Genomic DNA, 21,932 nt, shown 5'->3' with positions numbered 1-21,932 from the left:
TAAAAAGCTATCTCAAAGGCGTTCTACAAATTTCTTCTCGTGATCCAGCACTGATCTGAGTTTCCCAATCTACCTCCATATTGAAATCCCCGCATAACTATTGTAACATTGGCTTTTTACACGTCTTTTCTATCTCCCATTGAAATTTATATACCACATCCTGGCTACTGTGCAGGGGCCTGAATACAACTCCCATCAGGGTCTTTTCAGCCTTGCAGTTTCTTAACTCTACCCACAAGGATTCTACATCTTCCAATCCTATGTCATCTCCTTATAAGATTTGATTTCATTTTTTTTTACCAATCGAGCCACCCCAACCCCTCTGCCCACCTGCCTGCCCTTTCAATACATGGTGTATCCTTAGTTAGATGTTAAGCTCCTAACTATGACCTTCTTTCAGCCACTGCTCAGCAATCAAGACAAGATGGTCTCAAGACAACCCTGTGTGATCAGCAGATCCTGCTTTGCAGGACAAGACCACATGAGGACAATCAGAGAACACTGGGCTCAAAAGGGCAGGAGTTAGGGAAATTAGAGAGTCGAGGTTGAATTTATGGTCACGTACACATCAGATGCACTATATTCAGAAGAAAAGCAAATTAAGACCTTAAGATATAGGCCATTTGGCCCATTGAGTCTGCTCTGCGATTTCATCATGGCTGATCTACTTCCCTCTCAGCACCAATCACCTGCCTTCTCCCCATATCCCTTCAAGCCCCAACTAATCAAGAATCTATAAAACCTCTGCCTTAAATATACCCAATGACAAGGCTATCATAAGACACTGGTGGCAATGAATTCACATATTCCCCACTCTCTGGCTAAAGAAATTCCTCTTCATCTCCATTCTAAAAGGATGTCACTCTACTCTAAGGCTGTGCCCTCTGATCCTAGATTCCCCCCCCCCCATAGGAAACATCCTCTCCACATCCACTCTATCGAGCCCCTTCAACATTCGCTGTGTTTCAATGACGTCACCCATCAGAGCCATCAATACTCTACACGGCTGGAAGCCCGAGAAGTGTTTATTCATCATATACGCCAGAAAAGCACTAGATCTTTTTGTGGTGATTAGGTTTTCGTCAAATAGTTCAAGAAATAAATGGAGGGAAGTAGCTATTCTTGAACCAGATGGTGTGCCACATAGCATGGAAACAGCCACTGGTTCCTGCTGATCGTCAAATATCCATCCACAATAATCCCACTTGTGTTTATTCACCTACAAAGATTATCACTCACCTACACACTAGACAGATTACAGTGGCCTATTAACTACCTATGTGGTAAAAAGTAAATTACAAAGTTAACCCACACTACACGTTAAAGGCAGGCTAATGTAAAATTTCAGAAGAGTGGAAGGATTTGTTTCTCCCACCTGAGCAAGTCTGACCTGAGAGTTTCTGGTGATGTTTGGCAGTGTCAGTGACACGGTGCTGCAACCTCACCTCTCCAGTGATTCCCATCCTGACATTGAGAAGACTGCATGTCCACCCTGTGATCACACAGTTCTCCCGTCAGGATGCTGCAGTTCCCTCCCACATCCCAATGAAGTACCAACAGTTTAACTGGCTACTGAAAAGCTTCTCTTTGGAGGGCAAGTGGTACAGGGATCAAAAGAGAGTTAATGGACATAGGAGTTGCAGGGATGCATGTAGCTGGGTGACAGCTTTGTCCCTCTGGCTGTGGGACTAATGAATACCATGGCACCAGCGAGGTCTTGACACTAGGATTGCTTACCTGTGCCTGCGTTTTGAATTATATTGTATTAACTTGTTTATGGTAATATTTTGGTTTGTTTTGTGGGTGCACCATAGTCCACAGGTACACTGGTTTCATTTGGGTGCATACATGAACAGTCAGATGATAATAAACTTGAACATAGAAATGGGACACAAGAGTTTCTGCAGATGCTGGAAGTGTCGAAAACACACACAAAGTGCTAGAGGAACTCAACATGCAAAGGAAATAAACAGGCAACATTTTGGGTCAAGATTCTTCATCAGGATTGGAAGGGTGTAGAAGCCAAAAGGGGAGGGAGAGAAGTAGAAGCTGGCAGGAGGCAAGGTGGGTGGATGATGGACGTAAAGATGATGTGAGAAGCTGGGAGGTAAGAGGTGAGGGGCAAGGTGGGAGGGTGAGGGAGGTGGAAATGATATGAGAAGCTGGGAGGTAAGAGGTGAAAGAGGAGGAGGCTGAGGAAAAGGGACAAATTAAATTGCTTTAATGCGAGATGCCCTCCTGCATTATAAACATTAATATGTGCCATATCGTATGTCATGGGTGATCATGGTCTTTGATTATCATTGTCCTTGGCAAAATTTTCGCATTGAAGTGATTTGCCATCGCCTTTGTCTCAGCCATGTCTTCACAAGACTGATGACCCCAGCCATTATCCAACACCCTTCAGAGATTTTCTACCTAGCATCAGTGGTCACATAACCAGGGCTTAATGATATACACCAACTGCTCATACCACCATCAGCCACCTGCTCCAATGGCTCCACCCCTAATCAGAGTGGGGGACTAAGCAAGTGCTACACGTTGCCTGCAGGACAGCAAAGTGAAAGAGCACCTTACACCTCCTTTGGTATGGACACACCTCCATCCTGCCACCCACTGTGTCATACTAGTGTAGTGGTTAGCACGTCACTTCACAATACAGGCAACCGGAGTTCAATTCCCACCGCTACCTGTAAGGACTTTGTACGTTCTGCCTGTGACCACATGGGTTTCCTCCAGATGTTCCGGTTTCCTCCCACAGTCCAAAGACATACTGGTTGGTAGGCTAATTGGTCACTGTAAACGGTCCTGTGAGTATGCTCAGATTGAATCAGGAGATTGCTGGGCAGCACAGCTCAGAGTGCCAGAAGGACTTGTATCTCAATAAATCAATAAATAGGGAGGTAACTCCCTTAACCTATAGTCTATACTTGCCACTGGAAAGACATATGCATTGGATCAACCTCCATCCATCATCACCTATCCCACCCCTCCCCTCGTAACATCTGGGTGACACACATGAAAGAATGCTGCTTCGCAAAAGCTCAAGGGTTTGGAGAGGTCAGAAGCCAGCAGATGTGAAGAGGGAGAAGAGAAGGAAGAGGACGACAAGACAATGAGGAGCAGGAGGAAAACTATAAGAATCATTCTCAACTAACCAACCAAATTGGAATCCCAAAGTAGTGTACATTTGGCCAGCACTTTCTCAACAGTGACAACTCCCACTTGCCTTGTTGAAGCGCACCCCATCTTGGAAAGGATGTGCTGACACTGGAGAGGGTTCAAAGGAGATTCATGATAAGGAATCTGGGATTGAAAGGCTCCTCATATGAAGAGCATTTGATGGCTCTGAGCCTCGACTCACTGGAATTCAGAAGAATGCAGGGTGACCTTACTGAAAACTATCAGATGTTGAAAGGCCTTGATAGATGTGTGGAGAGGATGTTTCTTATGGGGGGGGGGGGGGGAAGAGTCTAACGCCAGAGAGTGATGAATCTGTAGAATTCGTTGACACAGATGTCTGTGGAAGCCAAATTGTTCGGTACATTTAAGCTCTTGACAGATTCTTGACTGGTCAGGGCGTGAAGGAATATGGGGAGAAGGCAGGAGATTGGGGCTGAGAAAAGAAATGGATCAGCCATGATGGAATGGCAGAGCAGACTCAATGGGCCAAATGGTCTAATTCGGCTCCTATACCTCATAGTCATACATAATGTTTCCCTAACAAGTTCTATCCCTTGCCTTAATTGTTTCTATTGTTCAGAGTTAATTTTTTTCCAATTCTGCTCCTATATCTTACAATCTTATTACAGTTCTCCAGAGCCCTGTAAGACATTTTACAATCATTATGCCACCACTATTTGCTGATGTTAACACTTACATTGGTGAATGAATATTCACAGCACTGACTCTGCATGAGCACTGTCTCATAACCTGCCTAAACAAGTATGCAAGCTTAACATCCCTTAAATCAGAAGCTTCAACAAAACAAATATATTTTCCCAGGATTTTCCTCTTATTTTAAAAATAGACTTTTCAGCTTGGCACTATTCTTTAGGTTAAATTGGAATCCAGAAACTCGTGGAGCCCATGGTGACCTCAAAAGGAATTCAGCTAGACAGGTTTGGCAATGTAAAATATGAAACAATACTGGCTGTGAGTTAGTGGACAGGAAAAACTCTGTGGTGGAGGTGTTTGTATCTGCCAGAGTTTACAAAGGTGAAATGGAACACACAGAAAATGCTGGATAAACTCAGCAGGTCAGGCAGCATCTATAGAAAAGATGTTTGTTGACATTGCAGGCCAAGAAATTTCTTTTGGAGTGGGGAAAAAAGGGGGAAAGACAGTAAAATAAAAAGGTGGGAGGAGAGGAAGGAGGCTAGCTAGGTGATAGGTGAAACTAGGTGAGTGGGATAGGTCAAGGACTGGAGAGGAAGGAATCTGATAGGAGAGGAGAGTGGACCATAAGAGAGATGGAAGGAGAAGGGAAGTAATGGCAAAGGAGAACAAGCAGGATAGACAAAGGAGAATCAGTGGACGTCATGTACTTGGATTTTCAGAAGGTCTTTGACAAGGTGCCACACATGAGGCTGCTTTAGTTAACCCAGTACCCATGTATTACAGGAAAGATACCAGCATGGATAGAGCATTGGCAGATTAGCAGGAGGCAAAGAATGGGAACAAAGGGAGCCTTTTCTGCATGGCTGCCAGTGACAAGTGGTGTTCCACAGGGGTCGAAGTTGGGACCGCTTCTTTTTTTATGTTATATGTCAATGATGTGAATGATGGAATTGATGGCTTTGTCATCAAGTTTGCAGACAATATGCAGATGTGGAGAAGATGCTTCTTCTTGTAGGGAATTCAGAACTATGGGTCACTTTGAAAAAAAAATGGTCAGCCACTTTAAGGCAGACATACACAGAACAGGAACTTCACTTAATGACGACTTTGCCAAACAGCATGCCAAATTTAAAAATATTTTCTCTCATAGAGTCATAAAATTTGGAACACTCTTCCCTTTAGAGAGGTGGGAGCTGAGGTCTTAAATACTTGTAAAGATAAGCAAGAAGTTACCACAGCTAACCACACATTCTTGTCTCCCTAAAATATTTTCTTACTAGGCCTAGTCCAGCTTTAGATTGTATATTATTAAACTGCTCACAGAAAGATGACTGCTCTTGAGAAGACTTGAAGTAGGATATTATGTAACGGCCAGATGGACAGAGAGTGAGAGCAAAAGATTAGGGTGGGGTGAGAAAGATCAAAAGTTTGAGGAAACCAAACCATCTGGGTGAAATAGAGGCAGGCACAGGGGTGGTCAGATAGGAAGCAAGTTGAGGAGCAGCAGTAGGAAAGGATTTGGTGACACTTTGGGTTGAAATCTCACACCAGGGTGTGGTGAACCTTTTTAAGAAAGTATACGCAAATTGATGATAGCCTAAAAGATTCTCTTGCATGCAATGAACACACAGTATCATTGATAAGTAGCATTTATGGACTTCAAGGAAAATATATGTATTTATTGTGTTACTATTAATAAAAGTATAACAGAGCCAGATGGTATTCAGCATTTCAGATAAGACCATAAAACACAGAAGCAGAATTAGGCCATTTGGCCCATCAAGTCTGCTCCACCATTCAATTATGGTGAATCATTCTTCCCCCTCCTTAGCCCCACTCTCCGGTCTTCTCCCTGTAACCTTTGACGGAATTTCCAATCAAGAACATATCAAGCTCTACCTTAAATACACCCAACAACCTGGCCTCCACAGCTGCCTGAAGTAATAAATTCCATAAATTCACCACCTTCTGACTAAAGAAATTTCTCCGCATCTGTTTTGAAGGGACATCACTCTATCCTAAAGCTGTATCCTCCTGTCCAAGACTCACCCACCATCTGCTTAGGCCTTAAAACATTTGAAAGGTTTCAATGAGATCATCCTTCTAAGATCCAGCAAGTACAGACCCAGAGCTAGCAAATATTCTTCATATGACAACCCTTTCATTTCCAGAATTATCCTTGTGAACCACCTCTGGAGCCTCTCCAAAGCCAGCACAACTTAGGTGAGGAGCCCAAAACTGTTCACAATATTCAAGGTGAGGCCTCACCAGTGCCTTATAAAGCCTTCTGCATTTTAGACCTTCTGAAATGAATGCTAACATTGCATTTGCATTCTTTACTACCGACTCTACCTGCAAGTTAGGGTGTTCTGCGAAAGGTCTCGCAAGTCCCTTTGCATCTCAGATTTTTGGATTTTCTCCCCGTTTAGAAAATAGTCACACATTTATTTCTACTACCAAAGTGCATGACCATGCATTTTCCAACACTGTATTTCATTTGCCATTTTCTTGCCTGTTCTCTTAATCTATCTAAGTCCTTTTGCAGCCGACACAGGTACAAACACCAACTCCTGTGGAACACCACTAGTCACTGGCAGATAACCTGCTCAAAAATTAATATTTTGAAAGGACAATTGATAAGTAACATCATTCCTAAATAGTATTGTTATTGTAACCATTTACTCCCCAAATATGATGTGCACACCAGATCAAAGTATCATCCAATGTCACATTCTTGCAATTATCTAGCTGGTGCTTAGCGTTTCCTGTGAAAACATCTATCTGCTCTTAGCCAAAGCACAATGCAGCACAGGTACAGGCCCTTTGACCCACAATGTTTTGCCGAACTAGCTATAAAATCAATCAAAAAGAGCCCAAAAACAAATCCTTCCTACCTACACAATGTCCATATCCCTCCATCTTCCTTATATTTATGTGCCTATCTAAACATCTCTTAAAAGTCTCTGATGTATTTGCCTGTCACCACACCCAGCACTACATTCCAGGCATCCACCACTCTGAGTATAAAACTTACCCCTCACACCTCCTTTGAACCTGTCTCCTCTCACCCTCAATGTGTCCACCCCCCCCCCCCCCCCCCCCCCCAGTATTAGACATTTCTACCCTGGGAAAAAGATACTCATCATCTACTCTTGGTTTGTAAAAAGTCATTTACCCTTCTTTTGGCAGAAAAGATAATCATTATGCATCTTTTTAATTATGGTTGGGGCTTTAAAAAAAAATCAAGGAGCAGCACTTCATTCCGAATGCAAAGAAAAGTATGTGTGCCATAGGTTGGCCACCCCTGCAATCAACCCAAAATGTCAGCAATTCACTTCCTCCTGCAGATGCTGCTCAGCCCACTGAGGTCCTCCAGCAGACTGATTTCCTGCTCCAGATTCCAGAATCTGCAGATACGAAGGATCCAACTGTCAGCTTGATTCACTTGGTACCTTTCTCAGTTCTGAGTTAGAATAGTCATGGGTTCAAGCTGTAGGCCAGCAACACAAGCCAACTCCCCTGATGCAGCAGAAATGAATTTTCAGAGATCCTTCAGCTGAGATGAATCAAAGCCTGACCTGGCCTCCAAAACTCTGCATAGGCAATGCCTTCCACTGGGATTAGGATTTATTGTGCACGGACAGACTGGAGAAGCTGGGGCTCTCATTACAGCCAAGTGATGTGAAGATATTTGATAGTGCTGTTTACAATATCATGAAGTAAAAGAAAGGAAACAGTTTCCACTAGCTGAATATTTAATAAACAGAGTGGAAAAAAATTAATGTGATTGTGAAAACAGCTGAGGGAAATACGTGGCCAGCACAGTGTTGCTGCTGACAGAACTGCTGCCTTGTGGCCTCAGAGACCCGGATGCATTGTTGACCTGTGTGGAGATTGCACATTTCCCTTCCACTTGGTTTTCTCCCGCACCCCAAAGATGTGTGCGTTGGTAAGTTCACCAGCCACTGCAAATTGCTACCAAGGTGTTAGGGAATGATAGGATCTGGAGCAAATTGGTGGAAAAGTGGGGAGAATGAAATGGGATCAGATTAGGATTATTACGATAGGTGCTGGAAGATCAGCAGACTCAGTGGGCCAAATAACCAACTCCATTCTGCTCAAACAACACACACAAAATGCTGGTGGAACGCTGCAGGCCAGGCAGCACCTATAGGAAGAAGCACTGTCGACGTTTCGGGCCGAGACCCTTCATCAGAACTAACTGAAAGAAAAGATAGTAAGAGATTTGAAAGCAGGAGGGGGAAGGGGAAATGTAAAATGATAGGAGAAGACAGGAGGGGGTGGGGTCAAGAGCTAGAAAGGTGATTGGTAAAAGGGATACAAAGCTGGAGAAGAGATCATGGGACAGTAGGCCTAGGGAGAAAGAAAGGGGGAGGTGAGCACCATAGAGATGGAGAACAGGCAAAGAGTGATGGGCAGAGAGAGGGAAAATAAGGGGGGAGAAACTAAATAAATTAGGGATGGGGTAAGAAGGGGAGGAGGAGCATTAATGGAAGTTAGAGAAATCAATCTTCACGTCATCAGGTTGGAGGCTACCCAGACGGAATATAAGATGTTGTTCCTCTAACCTGAGTGTGGCTTCATCTTGACAGTAAGGGAGGCCATGGATAGACATATCAGAATGGGAATGGGACATGGAATTAAAATGTGTGGCCAATGGGAGATCCTGCTTTTTCAGGCGGATAGAGCATAGGTGTTCAGCGAAACGGTCTCCCAGTCTGCATCGGGTCTCACCAATATATAAAAGGCCGCACTGGGAGCACCGGACGCAGTATACCACACCAGCCAACTCACAAGTGAAGTCAACAACTCAACAACTAGTTTGGATTTATAGTGTAATACCAATATGACCTCAGTCAGCTCCATCTTGGGCACCAGCCTCCCCAGCTTCCAGGATATCTTCAAGGAGCGATGCCTAAAGAAGGCAACATCCATTGTTGAGGACTCCCATCACCCAGGACATGTCCTTCTCTCATTACTAGCATCAGGGAGAAGGTATAGGAGCCTGAAGGCACACACTCAATGATTCAGTGACAGCTTCTTTCTCTCTGCCATCAGATTTCTGAATGAACATATATACATTCACATGTATATTTATATACAAACACACAAATATACAGTTACTGTAATTTACAGTTTATTATGTATTACATTATACTGCTGTCGCATAACAACTAATATCATGACATATGCCAGTGATATTAAACCTGTTCTGATTCTGATTCCAATTGGGTGCTTCATGCAGATTCAAAAGGTTTTCCAAGAGAAATTGAATGAGGAGGAGGTTGGGAGAATGAGCTGAAGGCCTCCATCTATGCAGTACTAATACACACTTCTCAGCCAGACTCACTTCATTGGAGCTGCCAATGTTGGCTCAATAAGCACTCGCATCAGCCAAACCAAACTAACTGAGCAAGCACTGGGCTATTCTCCAGCTTCACAGCAGGAACTGAAAAGCCACTCATTCACTCAACAAAGTACAGGGGGAAGTGTAACAACAGAATTTATCAGGAACAGGGAGGGATTAGTTGTCGGATTTAAGTCCATTAAAGAACAAAGACAGACAGCTGGTTATTCGAGGGAGGGGTAAGTGTATTGTGACCAGTTACATGGAAAGTTATCAGCTGGCTTGAACAGATGACCCCATGTGCAATAAGAATGCAAGAGGAACACAAGAGTTAGGCAATGGTGGCATGCATAAGGGACTTGGCAAGCTGTAGATCAAGAGGTGGATCAAGATCTTAGTCAAGTCAGGATTGCTTGCAAATTCCTGCAAAGTGGAAAAAAAGTAGAATAGAAGTGATATTCAAAAGAGTAAACAGCATACAATTTAGTGAAGGCTAATATGTAGTGGTGGGGTGGAAATATGTCTCTACCAAAAGAGGTGTAAGGATTCCTTCCCTGCAGGTCACCCTTGGGCAAGGTGTAGCACCTGCTTAGCCCTCAAATCAGGATCACGTGAAGCCACAGGAGCAGGTGATGGATGGTCGTATGAGCAGCTGGTGCATATCACAAGTCCTGGTTATGGGACCACTGACACCAGACAAACAATCTCTGAAGACTATTGATAATTGCTGGTGTCACCCATCTTGTAAAGACACTGCCCAGAAGAAGGCAATAGAAAACCGCTTCTGAAGAAGAATCTGCCAAGAACAATCATGGTCATGAAACCACAATTTCCCACGTTAAATGGCATGGCACATAATGATACTGAGTCTGTAGTGCAAGATCCACTACTGGCACCAAGAGCATCCAACATTCACCAAAATTATTACTGCAGTTATGCCCAGATGGGATTCAAATTTCAGTCATGTGGAAGCTTTGCACCATCAACTCTCCATTGGTAATGCTGCCTCAAAGAAGGCAACCTCCAGAGATTCTCACCACCCAGACCATGCTCTTTATTCACTGCTGCCATCAGATAGAATGTGCAAGAGCCTTAAGACTCGTACCACCAGGTTCAGGAACAGCTTCTACCCCTCATCCATCAGGCTTTTGAAGATAACTACACTCATGTGCCTATCCATTGAGATGTTCCCACAACAAGTGATTTCACTTTAAGGACTCTATCTCATTATGATCCCACTATTTATTGCTTTTTATTTAAGTTTGCATAGTTGTCTTCTGCACCCAAGTTGATCTTTCATTGATCCTTATTTAGTTACTAGTCTATAGATTTGCTGAGTATGCCCACAGGAAAATGAATCTCAGAGTTGTATATGGTGACATATGTATTTTTATAATAAAATTTACTTTGAACTGTAATAATCAATCTGATTCTCTATTGTCCAGTATACAGGAATAACCAATATTGTTCCTGCCCCTTTAAGCTCAAATATGTTACTCCCGTGTGTGTTCACTATCCATCTGTTATATCCATAACACATTGTTGGACTCCCTCCTACCTTTCCTCTAGCCTCCCAAAGACAGCAAAACATCCTCTCTCTAATTTTCTACTTGTCATTTTTAAACTTTCCTGCTTTCTGCTCAACAACCCCACTCTCACCCCACCAGCCAGTCTCCTTTCAGCCTTCTCTCTCAGTGTGGTTGACTTCAGATACAAGCCAACTAGTTCAGAGCTGGAGATGGGCATTTAAGTACTGGACCCACAGGGCCAACAGCACCATCCCCAAAACAAACAAAAAGGGAGGCAAAGGAAAACAGAGGCGTTAAATCAGTAACTCCTACCTCCAAACCTGCCAGAGGATGGCCACAGCTTCAGAAATGGTTGAAGTCAGGCGAAGTGAATGAGCATGTGTCACCAGAAGCCACTTGACAGAGGGTTCCTGATACTGTATTAAAATTACAATCCCAAACACAACAATGTGAAACTATATCCTGGGTGTACACTTACAGAATCCGATACCAAAGCCACAGAGTCAGTTAATGACACAAATAATTCAAATGAGGCTGCTCCAACCAGAAGAGGATACTCTCACTCGAGAGATGGCTATCATATTCATTAAAGAGTGTTCAAATCTTACTCTGCTCTTCAGAACAAAGTTCAAGAGGACTGTCCCACTGCAATACTCAGGAAGAACTAGCAATGTTACAGTCATCATTTAGGTTTACAATGTTTAACTCCGAGGCCCTGTCAGCTCGGTGTGGATGCTATGGAACACCACTGAAGGAAGTGGTGTTTTCCATGGGGTCCTGGTCATCACAGACAAACAGACACACACACACACAACACACTCTCTCACACCTTCTACTGGGCCCCTTCTCCCTACTGATCCCATTTGCCTCTCCCTTATTTGGTTCTATGATTCACCTCCCCCTATGGCCTTTAGTCTTTGGTCACCTCCCAGCCTCTGCCTCTATTTCCACTCTACCCTTCTCCACCTGCTATCATTTGGATTCACCTATCGTGTACCAGTTACTGTTCCATCTTTATACCGGCAATCTCCCCTCTACCTCGCAGCCCAGATGAAGGGTCTTGACCTGAAACATCAACCATCCAGTTCTCTCCACGGATGTTGCCTGACCTGCTGAGTTCCTCCAGCAATTTATGGTCATTAAAGTTCAAAAGTTCAAAGGAGATTTTTATCAGAGTATATACATGTCATCATATACCACACTGCTTCGTATCTGCAAGCTCTGTGACGATCTGCTCCACTGTGTGCTGAACTGAAGCTAAGATTGTGGGCTTTGTGTCTATAGACTCATTTTCATTCTGAATGCTTTTGCTTGCTTTTATGGTTTGCGTGATTTGTGATTTTTTTCCCATCTACACATTGTGTGTTGGTCTTTTTTCTAAAATTGGGATCTTTCTGGTTTCTTGTTTTGTGGCTACTTAAGGAGATGAACCTCAAGGTCGTATAATTTATACATACTTTGAGAGTAAATGTACTTAGAACTCCTTGCTGAAAGCTAGGCCTTGCATTTACAGATGCAAGAAAAAGTCTGTGAGCCCTTCACAATTACCTGGTTTTCTTCATTAATTTCTCATAAAATATGTCACCATACACAACCCTGAGATTCTATTTCCAGCAGGCATACCCAGCAAATCTATAGAATGGCAACTATAACAGGATCAATGAAAGATCAACCAGAGTGAAGAAGACAACAAACTGTGTAAAGGTGAGGGTGGTTGCTTGTGCTATTGCTATTATGTGGGAGAGGAGAGGGGAGGCTTTTGGGATTCTAACGTTTTCTGTCATTCATTTTTTTATATTTTGTGGATGCCTGTGAAGAGTAAGAATTTCAGTAAAGAATTAAATATATACAATTTCTTATACTAAATTGAACCATTGAAATAAATAACAATAAATAACGAGAACATGAGATAATCAGATAAAGAGTCCTTAAAGTGAGATCATTGGCTGCGGAAAACATCTCAATGATGGGGCAAGTGAGTTTAGTTATCCCCTTTGGTTCAAGAGCCTGATGGTTGAGGGGTAATAACTGTTCTTGAACCTGACAGTGTGTTCAGAGGCTCTTGTACATTCTACTTGATGGCAGCAGTGAGAAGAGAGTGTGTCCTGGGTGGTGGGGATCTCTGATGATGGATGCTGCTTTCTTAAAACAGCATTTCATGTAGATGCTTTCAATAGTTGGGTGGGCTTTATCCTGATGCACTAGGCTGAATCCACTATCTTTGGTAGAATTTTCCATTCAAAAGCATTGGTGTTTCCACACCAGGCTGTGATGCAGCCAGTTAATACATTCTCCATGACACAACTATAGAGGTTTATCAAAGTTTTAGATGCTGTGCAAAACTCCACAGGCTCCTGAAGAAGTAGAGGCACTGCCATGTTTTCTTCGTAACTGCATTACGTGCTGAGTCCAGAATGATATATATAATAATGGTGATGTTTCTAAACCACTAACTTCAATGTAATCAATAAATTTGGTTCAGCCTTTGTGCCCAAGACCAGAGAATTTTGCAGCTTATTCAGACATTTGGTGGGGGAGGGGGGGGGTGGAATACAAGACTGGTATCACTTCTTTGACTACATCAACAAGACAAGGAGATTCGGCTTTCAGAAAATAAGAATTGACTGTTTGAGGTGGACTTTTGCAATGAGCAGATGCCAACTATCCTGAAATGATTTTGGCTTCGTCTCATCTGCTACCCATTGACTATAGTTCTGTGATATACAGGTAGGGTCTTCTTGCAAATAAGATTAACAGCTTGCAAAATATACCTTTATGAAATAGTATTTTCAAGAAATTTAAACCATTATATTGTAAAAAGAACAAATAAATCGGATATAAATATGTCAAATACTTAATTATGACCACAGACCCATTTGGCTCATTGAGTATGCTCCGCTATTTCATCATGGCTAATCCATGTTCTCTCTCAGCCCCAATGTCCTACCTTCTCCCCATAACCCTTCATACCCTAAATCAGGAATCTTGCAATCTTGTCCTCCATAGCCACCTATGGCAATGAATTCCACAGATTCATCACTCCCTGGCTAAAGAAGTTCCTCCTCATTTTCGTTCTAAAAGGACCTCCCTCTATTCTGAAGCTGTGTCTTCTGGTCTTAAGACTCCCCCACCATACCAAACAGCCTCTCTACATCCACTTTATTGAAGCCTTTCAACATCAGATAGGTTTCAAAGGGGTCATCCATCATTCTCCTGAATTCCACAGAGTACAGGCCCAGAAGCATCAAACGCTCCTCATATGGTGAGCCTTTTAATATAGGAATCATTTTTGCAAACCTCCTTTGAACGTTCTCCAATGTCAGCACATCCTTTCTTAGATTAAGGGCCCAAAACTGTTCACAAAACTCCAAGTGAAGCCTCACCTGTGCTTTATAAAGCCTCATCATTACATTCTTGCTTTTATATTCCAGTCCAATATTTTTTATATTCTGTACAGGAACTTAGGAAATGCAGAAAATTTAGATCTACAATTCCTTTTAGGGAGCTCTGTGAACTCTAAGGATTAAAATGTCTTTCTGAAGAAAAAAAGATTAAGGCAATCTAAAGCCTAACCATTTATTCCCAATGGAACAACATTTATTCAAAGGTTCGGTTTATTATCAAAGTATGCACGCATTATGCAACTCTGAGATTAGCCTTCTCCAGATAGCCATAAAACAAAGAAAACCATGGAGTCGTTGAAAAAGACATCACCTCCACCCACACTAAAAAAAACAAAAACTCGCAAACCCACAACCCCTTTCCTCGCAAAAAAAAACAACAGAATAGCAACCAGAACATCAAACTCCAACCCCTTCTCTCACACAAAAAACTAAAAATATTACCCACACGGAGAAACAGCAACAAGAAAGGAAACACAGAAAACTGAAGGAGACCAGTGTGAACTCCAGTTAGTTTGAATAACACTAACAATCACATAAATCTCAGAATTTTGATAACATCTTCAGAGCATCCAGGAGAGCCTTCCGAAGAGAGGTGGAGGAACACTTATTCCTAATAGAACAACACTGTACCACAGCAGGTCGTGCTCCAGAATCAATCACAATTTCCAACACTGAATGGAGTTTGCCTCTTTGGGATGTGGGAGGAAGGTGGTTACAGGGAGAACACACAAACTCTGTGCACTCCTGACGTGCAAAGGTATGATTACATGTGATGTAATGGGCCAAATAGTCTCCTCTTGCATCTCTATAAGGGATAGACCGGACTCACAGGCAGAGTGCAGGAAAATATCACGATACACGTATTAAAACCGTGAAGGCATCCTCACAGGGATTAGAATTACTTATCCTCGTTGAAGGTGATCTGATTGAAGGTTAAATTAGTTGGAAAGAAACTACAGCTTCGGGGCATGGTATTAGAATGGATTAGCACAGGATTAGTGTAAATGGTTGCTTTATGGTCAGTGCGGATTTGATGAGCTACTTCTTGTGCTGCACGATTTTAACACTGGGACATCAATCCATTCAGGAGGATGTCAGGAAGCAAATTTTCCACTCCAACATCATCTTGTTTTTTCTCTCTGCACATTGGGTGTTTGACCGCCTTTTTTAATGTATTTTGGGTTTCTTTGTTTAGTGGCTGCCTGTTAGGAGATGAATCTCAAAGTTGAATAACGTATACATATTTTGATAATAAATGTACTTTGATCTTCTCACTGGCCAAAACCAAATTTGGGTTGCAGTGAATATTAAAAAACCTGAAATGTAGGACTGAAAGCAATACAGCAGAGCCTGTACTCACTGGAGTTCAGGAGAATGGGGGGATGGGGGGAGAAAAGAACTTAATTGAAACCTATCAGATATCGAAAGGTCTAGATGGAGTGGACGTGGAAAGAATGTTTCCTATAGTGAGCGAGTCTAGGACCAGAGGGCACAGCCACAGAAGGACATCTCTTTAGAACAGAGATGAGGGGGAACTTCTTTAGCCAGAGAGTGATGAATCTGTGGAATTCACTGCCAGACAGTTGAGGAGGCCAAGTCATTGGGTATATTTTGTAATTAGTCAGGGAGTCAAAGGTTATAGGGAGAAGGCAGGAGAATGGGGTTGAGAGGGATAATAAATCAGCCATGATGAATGATGGAGCAGATTCAGTGGACCAAATATCCTGGATCTGCTCCCATGTCTTATGGTCAAAAAGACACATCACACCTCCAAGATCATGACATAAGTACTAATCTTACATTTATTCCATTTTAATCTCTCCACATTACAAATCAAAGTACTGAGTACAGGAGCTAGGATGTTATGTTGAAGTTATACAAGACACTGGTGAGGTCTATTTTGGAGTATTGTGTGCAGTTTTGGTCACCTACCTACAGGAAGGATGTAAATAAGCTGACAGGGTACAGAGAAAATTTACAAGGATGATGCAAGGTCTGGAGGACCTGAAGTATAAGTTAAGATTGAATAGGTTAGGACTATATTTCCTGGAATGTAGATTGATAGAGGCAGAGTATCGATAGGGTAAATGCAAGCATTTTTTTTCCCCCACTGAGGTTAGGTGGGTCAGCAACTAGAAGTCACGAGTTAAGGGTGAAAGATGAAAAATGTAAGGGGAACATGAGAGGAAACTTCTTCACTCAGAGGGTAGTAAAAGTGTGCAACGAGCTGCCAGAGCAAGTGGTGCAAGTGTGCTCAATTTCAACGTTTAAGCGGTCCAGATAGGTATGTAGATAGTAGGGGTATGGAGGTCTATTGTCCTGGTGCAGGTCGATGGAAGTAGGCAGCTTAAATGGTTTTGGCATGGATCAGATGGGCCGAAGGGATTGTTTCTGTGCTGTACTTATCCATGACTTTATAATTAACAGCTTTTACCAATCATGTACACAACAGGGGCATTTTATTGTGGCTAATCAACCTACCAACATGCACACCTTTGGTACAGGGGAGGAAACGCATGTATCCACAGGGAGAATGCACAAACTCCATTGGTTATCACTGGTCAATGAATCAACCCTGTAGGAGCCATGTATCTGTTCTCTATTTCCTTTGCATTCTGCGTTGTACATTTATGTGGTAACTAATCACATTAGTGGGTGCAAGCTAAAACCAAAGGGAATAAGTCATGCATTCTTGCTTACTTATTTCATGGCAGTTTGTGGCTTGAGACCACTTTGATGACCACTTAATATCGCCAATTGCTAATAAAGGATCAAAATAAGGAATTCGACTCTTTGGAGCAATCATTTCATTGCAGCTGAGGGTGCGTCCTTCAAGTGTATCAATCCCGTGGCGGTTGCAAGCTAGTTCTGTTTTGATTTTGGATTAGCTTTTGCCACTACAAATCCATAAGCTGGAACTATACTGGCAATAGTCTAACAAGCAAGGCAAGTACAGAGACAGAATGAGTTCCCGCTTTCCCTGTGTTCCTCACTCATTATGCCATTTCATACATCAAGGTTACATCAAGGCAAACTCTGGGAGCAGACTGGGTAAATGTTGCAGAGGGAAAAAGATCAGCTCATTAGCAAACTGCGAATTCCAAAATCAAGGTCTTGCCCTTGATTAATGTTTGGTGAGAGTCGAAACAGTGGTAACTCCTGCCCTCATGGTCCAGGAGGACTGATTATTCCTTGATACTGTGCAATGGTTCACCCAGTCTGGGGAGATTTACATTCTTCTGTTTTTAATGATCACAAACCTATGACGCCCCTCCCCCAGCCATGTTAAATGATCGCAGAGGTCTCCCACCACGTTCTGTGCTCACCTCATTGCCATGCAACTGAAGGAATTCAATTTCCTGTTCAGTAAAGGTTGTCATGGAGATGGACTTCACTCGGTGAGGGGGATTGAGGCCTCTCCTACAAACACAAAAAAAAGACCTTTCAAAAAATGTATTACATAATCAGCTCATGGGAGAAAAGGTCACTAAAGCTGTTTCCAAGAGTTTTGAAAATCACCTTACACTGCATTTAGTAATACACACAGACCCTCACAACTGTCCAATCTTTGCTCTTTTCCCACTCTTAGCTTGTGCTCTAGAAAACATCCTGTTTAAATTCTTGTTCTGTCTCCCAACACTGCTGATGGTGTGTTAGTCTATATATCTGCAATAAGAATCACTATCAAAATCTCTCTCTGAGCCTGAATATGGCATCAGCACCTCCAAAAGCATGCTGGCGTCATACTTTATCTGATTATTTTACACTGCGTGTGGGATCTTGCTGTGCCCAACTGAGGTAACACTTCAAAGATTAAATAGGGTATGAGGGGTATAGATTGGGTAAATGCAAGCAGGGTTTTTCCACTGAGGCTGGGTGGGACACAACCAGAGGTCATGGGTAAGGGTGAAAATTGAAAAGTTTAAGGGGAACAGGAGGGGAAACACTCAGATGGTGGTGAGAGTGTGGAACGAGCTGCCAGCGCAAGTGGTGCATGTGAGCTCGATTTCAATGTTTAAGAGAAATGTGGATAGGTACATATACGGTAGGGGTATGGAAATCTATGGTCCCGGGGCATATGAATGGGATGAGGCAGTTTAAATGGTTTGGCACGGACTGGATGGACCAAAGGGCCTGTTTCTGTGCCATACTTTTCTATGATTCTATTAAAGCACCATTTCGGAAGTATTTCCACAGTTGCAAGATATTTTAGCAAATGTAAGACTATATGTACTTGCAAGCATGTTCTTCTTTTCCCTTTTTGTAGAGAGAGGAAGTGTTTTAAATAAGCCCAGGGTATTCAAAAACTTATTGACACACTTCCATGTCACCTGAGATGTACACTTGTGTTTAAGATATAATGGCCTTTCAAACTCCAAATTTCATGGCCAAATCTCCATGATGTTGTTGTTTAGGCAACAAAACTAGCAAGGAGCTGGGATACATGTACAACCAGTTAATCTGGTTTGCTGCTGGTTATCCAGGATACTGAAATGAACTAGCATTGGGTTCATTATTGGTTTGGTCTATTATTATCACGTAAACCAAAATAGAGTAAAAATCTTATCTTGCATACAGTTTATACAGATCAAATCATTACTCAGGGTATTGAAGTAGAACCAGGTAAAGCAATAGCAATGCAGAATACAGCAAGAAAAAAGGTATGGCGAAAGTGCAGTGCAGGTAAACAATAAAGTGCAAGATCAAATCGAGAGAGATTATGAGATTAAGAATCCATCTTGCAATTGCAAGGTCTCTCCTCATTTTTGAACTCAAAGATACCCAGGTTGTTCTTAAAATAAAGGGATCTTTAACAAACTTGGGTAGGGCTCTTTGATTATCACAAACAATAATCTGTAACTTCCCTTTGGACTCAGAGCCAACTGGATGTGGCAGAAGCAAGGTGAGGTGAGGTAGCAGGTCCATCACCAAGAACAAGGAAGACCCAAGGTTCAATCGATTTAAGCACTGAGCCAAACTGGAAAGGTCAGGTACAAGCTGAACAGAGGCAGTGGGGCCCAAGTCCCAGAGCGTGTCGAAGCAACTAAACCCCATGTTTGGTTGACAGTCTAGGCTCGTCTCTGAATGAAAATAAGGGTCTGTGGACTTCAGTTCAGAACTCTATTTGCTTGTGTTTATTGTTTGTATGATTTGTTTTTTTCTCCCTGCGCAGTGGGTTATTGACTGTTATTTTTTATAGGTTCTTTTGGGTTTCTTTGTTTCGTGGCTGCATGTTAGAAGACAAAACTCAAGGCTGTATGATGTAAAAACACTTAGATAATAGATGTATTTCTGAACACCTTTCTAAAAGATGGGCCTTGCATCTACATTATGTGGCACTCCTACTCCGCAGAAAAGAACACAAAGAGCTGCAGAGAGTAGTGAACTCTGCCCATACATCATGGGTATCCCTCCCCTCCATCGGTGATATTTACAGAGGCTCTGTCTCAAGAGGGCAACATCTAAAGATCTAGGCCATATCTTTGTGCAGCTACCCAAAATTCTCTGGAGTCTGGGCAGGTCCAAATGATTGGAAGATGCTGAATGTCACACCACAGGCAGGAAGTACAGAAGCCCTAACTTCAAAAACAGCTGAGGTACTTCCCTTCAACCACTTGGTTCTTGAACAAAAGTACACAATCCTCACCACTACCTCAATATAGCCACTCTATTACCACTTTGCTCTGCAATTAATTTTTTTATTCTTTGTTCTTTCTTGTAAAATAATTTGTATTTAGAACATAGAACAGTACAGCACAGGCCTTTCAGCCTACAATGTTCTGTCGAACTAATTCAACAAATGACACTTAATTAATCTAACCCCTCTTCCCCGCACATTGACCATATCCCTCCCTCCTCTGCATACTTGTGTGTGTGGCTATCTAAGAGTCTTTTAAAAGCCTCATTGTTAGAAGCCTCGACCACCACCCCGGCACTGCATTCCAGACCACTATCAATGTAAAAAATGCCTTTGTAGTTCCCTCCACTGACCTCAAACACATGCCTCTAGATATTTCAGTCCCGAAAAATATTGTTTAATTATTGAGTCACTAAGCAGGATAGGCCCTTTTGCCCCTCTGAGCCGCACCGCGCTGCCCAGCAATGAATTTAACCCTAGCCTAATCACAGGACAATCTACCAACTACTGGATATCTATTCTAATCTATAACCTGTGTCATTTTATAAATGTCCATCAAATAATCCCTCAGCCTCTACTGCTCAAGAGAAAACTTGCCCAGTTTGTCAAACCTCTCCTGATAGTGCAGCCTCCAAACCAGGAAGTATCCTGACAAACCGCCTCTGCCCCCTCTGCAAAGTTCCCACGTCCTCCCTACCTGAACAGAATTCAACACAATATTCTAAATGTGATCTAACCAGAGTTTTATAAAGTTGCAACATATCAGAATCAGGTTTAATATCACTGGCATACATTATGAAAGTTGTTGTTATGTGGTAGTAGTACATTGTAATAAATAACTGTGATTTCAGTAAATATATACTTATATTAAAAAGTTCAAGTGAATTAGTAGGGCAAAAAAAAGGGTAAAAAAGTAGTGAGGTACTGTTCATGAGTTCAGATCCATTCAGAAATGGATGGCAGAGGGGAAGAAGCTGTTCCTGAATCACTGAGTGTGTGCCTTCAGACACACTCTCTCAGACACACATCAGCACCTCTTCGCTGATGGTAACAATGGGAAGAAGGTATGTCCTTAATAATGGATGCCACTTTTCTGAGGTACAACTCCTTGAAGGTGTCCTGGATACTGTGGAGACTAGTGTCCATGATGAAGCTGACTAATTTTACGTCTATTTACAGCTTTGTTTGATCCTGTACAGTAGCCCCACCCCTATATCAGATGGTGATGCAGCCAGTTGATGCTCTCCATGGTATATCTGTCAAAATTTGCAAGTGTCTTTAGTGACATACCAAGTCTCCTCATACCCCAAATTAAATACAGCCACAGCCGTGCCTTCTTTGCAACTGCATCAATATGTTGGGCCAAGATACTTAGATGCTGATACCCAGAAACCCTTTCCACTTCTGAATCATGGCTCCTCAACAACCAAAGGCAGCAGGCCATACACTTCGTTTACCATCCCATCAAGCTGCAGCCACTTTTAGGATGCCAGCCCAAGATCCCTCTGTTCACCTATGCTGTTAAGCATCTGTCATTTAAACTGTACACCCCTTTATGCTGGATTTTGCAAAGTCCACCACCTCACATTTGCCCGGATTTAACTCCATCTTCGACTTCTCCACCCATTATCCACAACTGATACATATCCCACTGAATCATTTAAATCAGAATCAGATTTAATATCACTGATATAAATTGTGAAATTTGCTACTTTGCACTCAGACCTAGCATAGCGCTGATTCATTACAATGCAGTTATTCAATTCTTTATTGAAATTTTGAAAATGACAAAAATACCTTCTAAACATTTAAAACTTCTCAAGAGCTGCTACTATTACAATAAACATTCAATCAGCCAATAAAAGTGCTTTACATATGCTGAGCCACTTACAGTCAATCACACATTAGTTCACACTCTGCCTCTCCCATGTCTACAAACATTCTTGCTTCTTCACCAATTTATTCCATTTCTTTCACCCATAATGTTTGGAAAACGGCCTGCAACTTCTAGTGAGTGTAGCACATCTAAGATGTTTAGGAAAAGCATTAGCATGGATAGTGAGAGCCTCAATAACGAAGAGCTTCGAAGATTGGCAGAGCAACGCATCCTGAGTGAATCTGAGGACACTGATGGAAAGCAGGAAACACCAGCA

General features: G+C 42.3%; 1 protein-coding gene across 4 annotated transcripts in view; it reads right to left on the bottom strand.

Annotated features, from left to right (window-relative positions):
- LOC132396899 (arf-GAP domain and FG repeat-containing protein 1-like) overlaps positions 1-21,932 on the bottom strand; it is a 138,138-nt gene that overhangs the window by 97,513 nt on the left and 18,693 nt on the right. For all 4 annotated transcript variants that reach the window (XM_059974967.1, XM_059974970.1, XM_059974966.1 and 1 more), the window contains exon 2: positions 17,468-17,561. In XM_059974967.1, coding sequence (XP_059830950.1) covers positions 17,468-17,561 — 94 coding nt within the window. The remainder of the gene's footprint in view (positions 1-17,467; positions 17,562-21,932) is intronic.

This window comes from Hypanus sabinus, chromosome 7 (genome assembly GCF_030144855.1).
Source record: "Hypanus sabinus isolate sHypSab1 chromosome 7, sHypSab1.hap1, whole genome shotgun sequence".
NCBI classification, from domain to species: domain Eukaryota; kingdom Metazoa; phylum Chordata; class Chondrichthyes; order Myliobatiformes; family Dasyatidae; genus Hypanus; species Hypanus sabinus.
The sequence above is the reverse complement of the archived record's forward strand: the minus strand, read 5'-3'. Positions and strand labels throughout refer to the sequence as shown.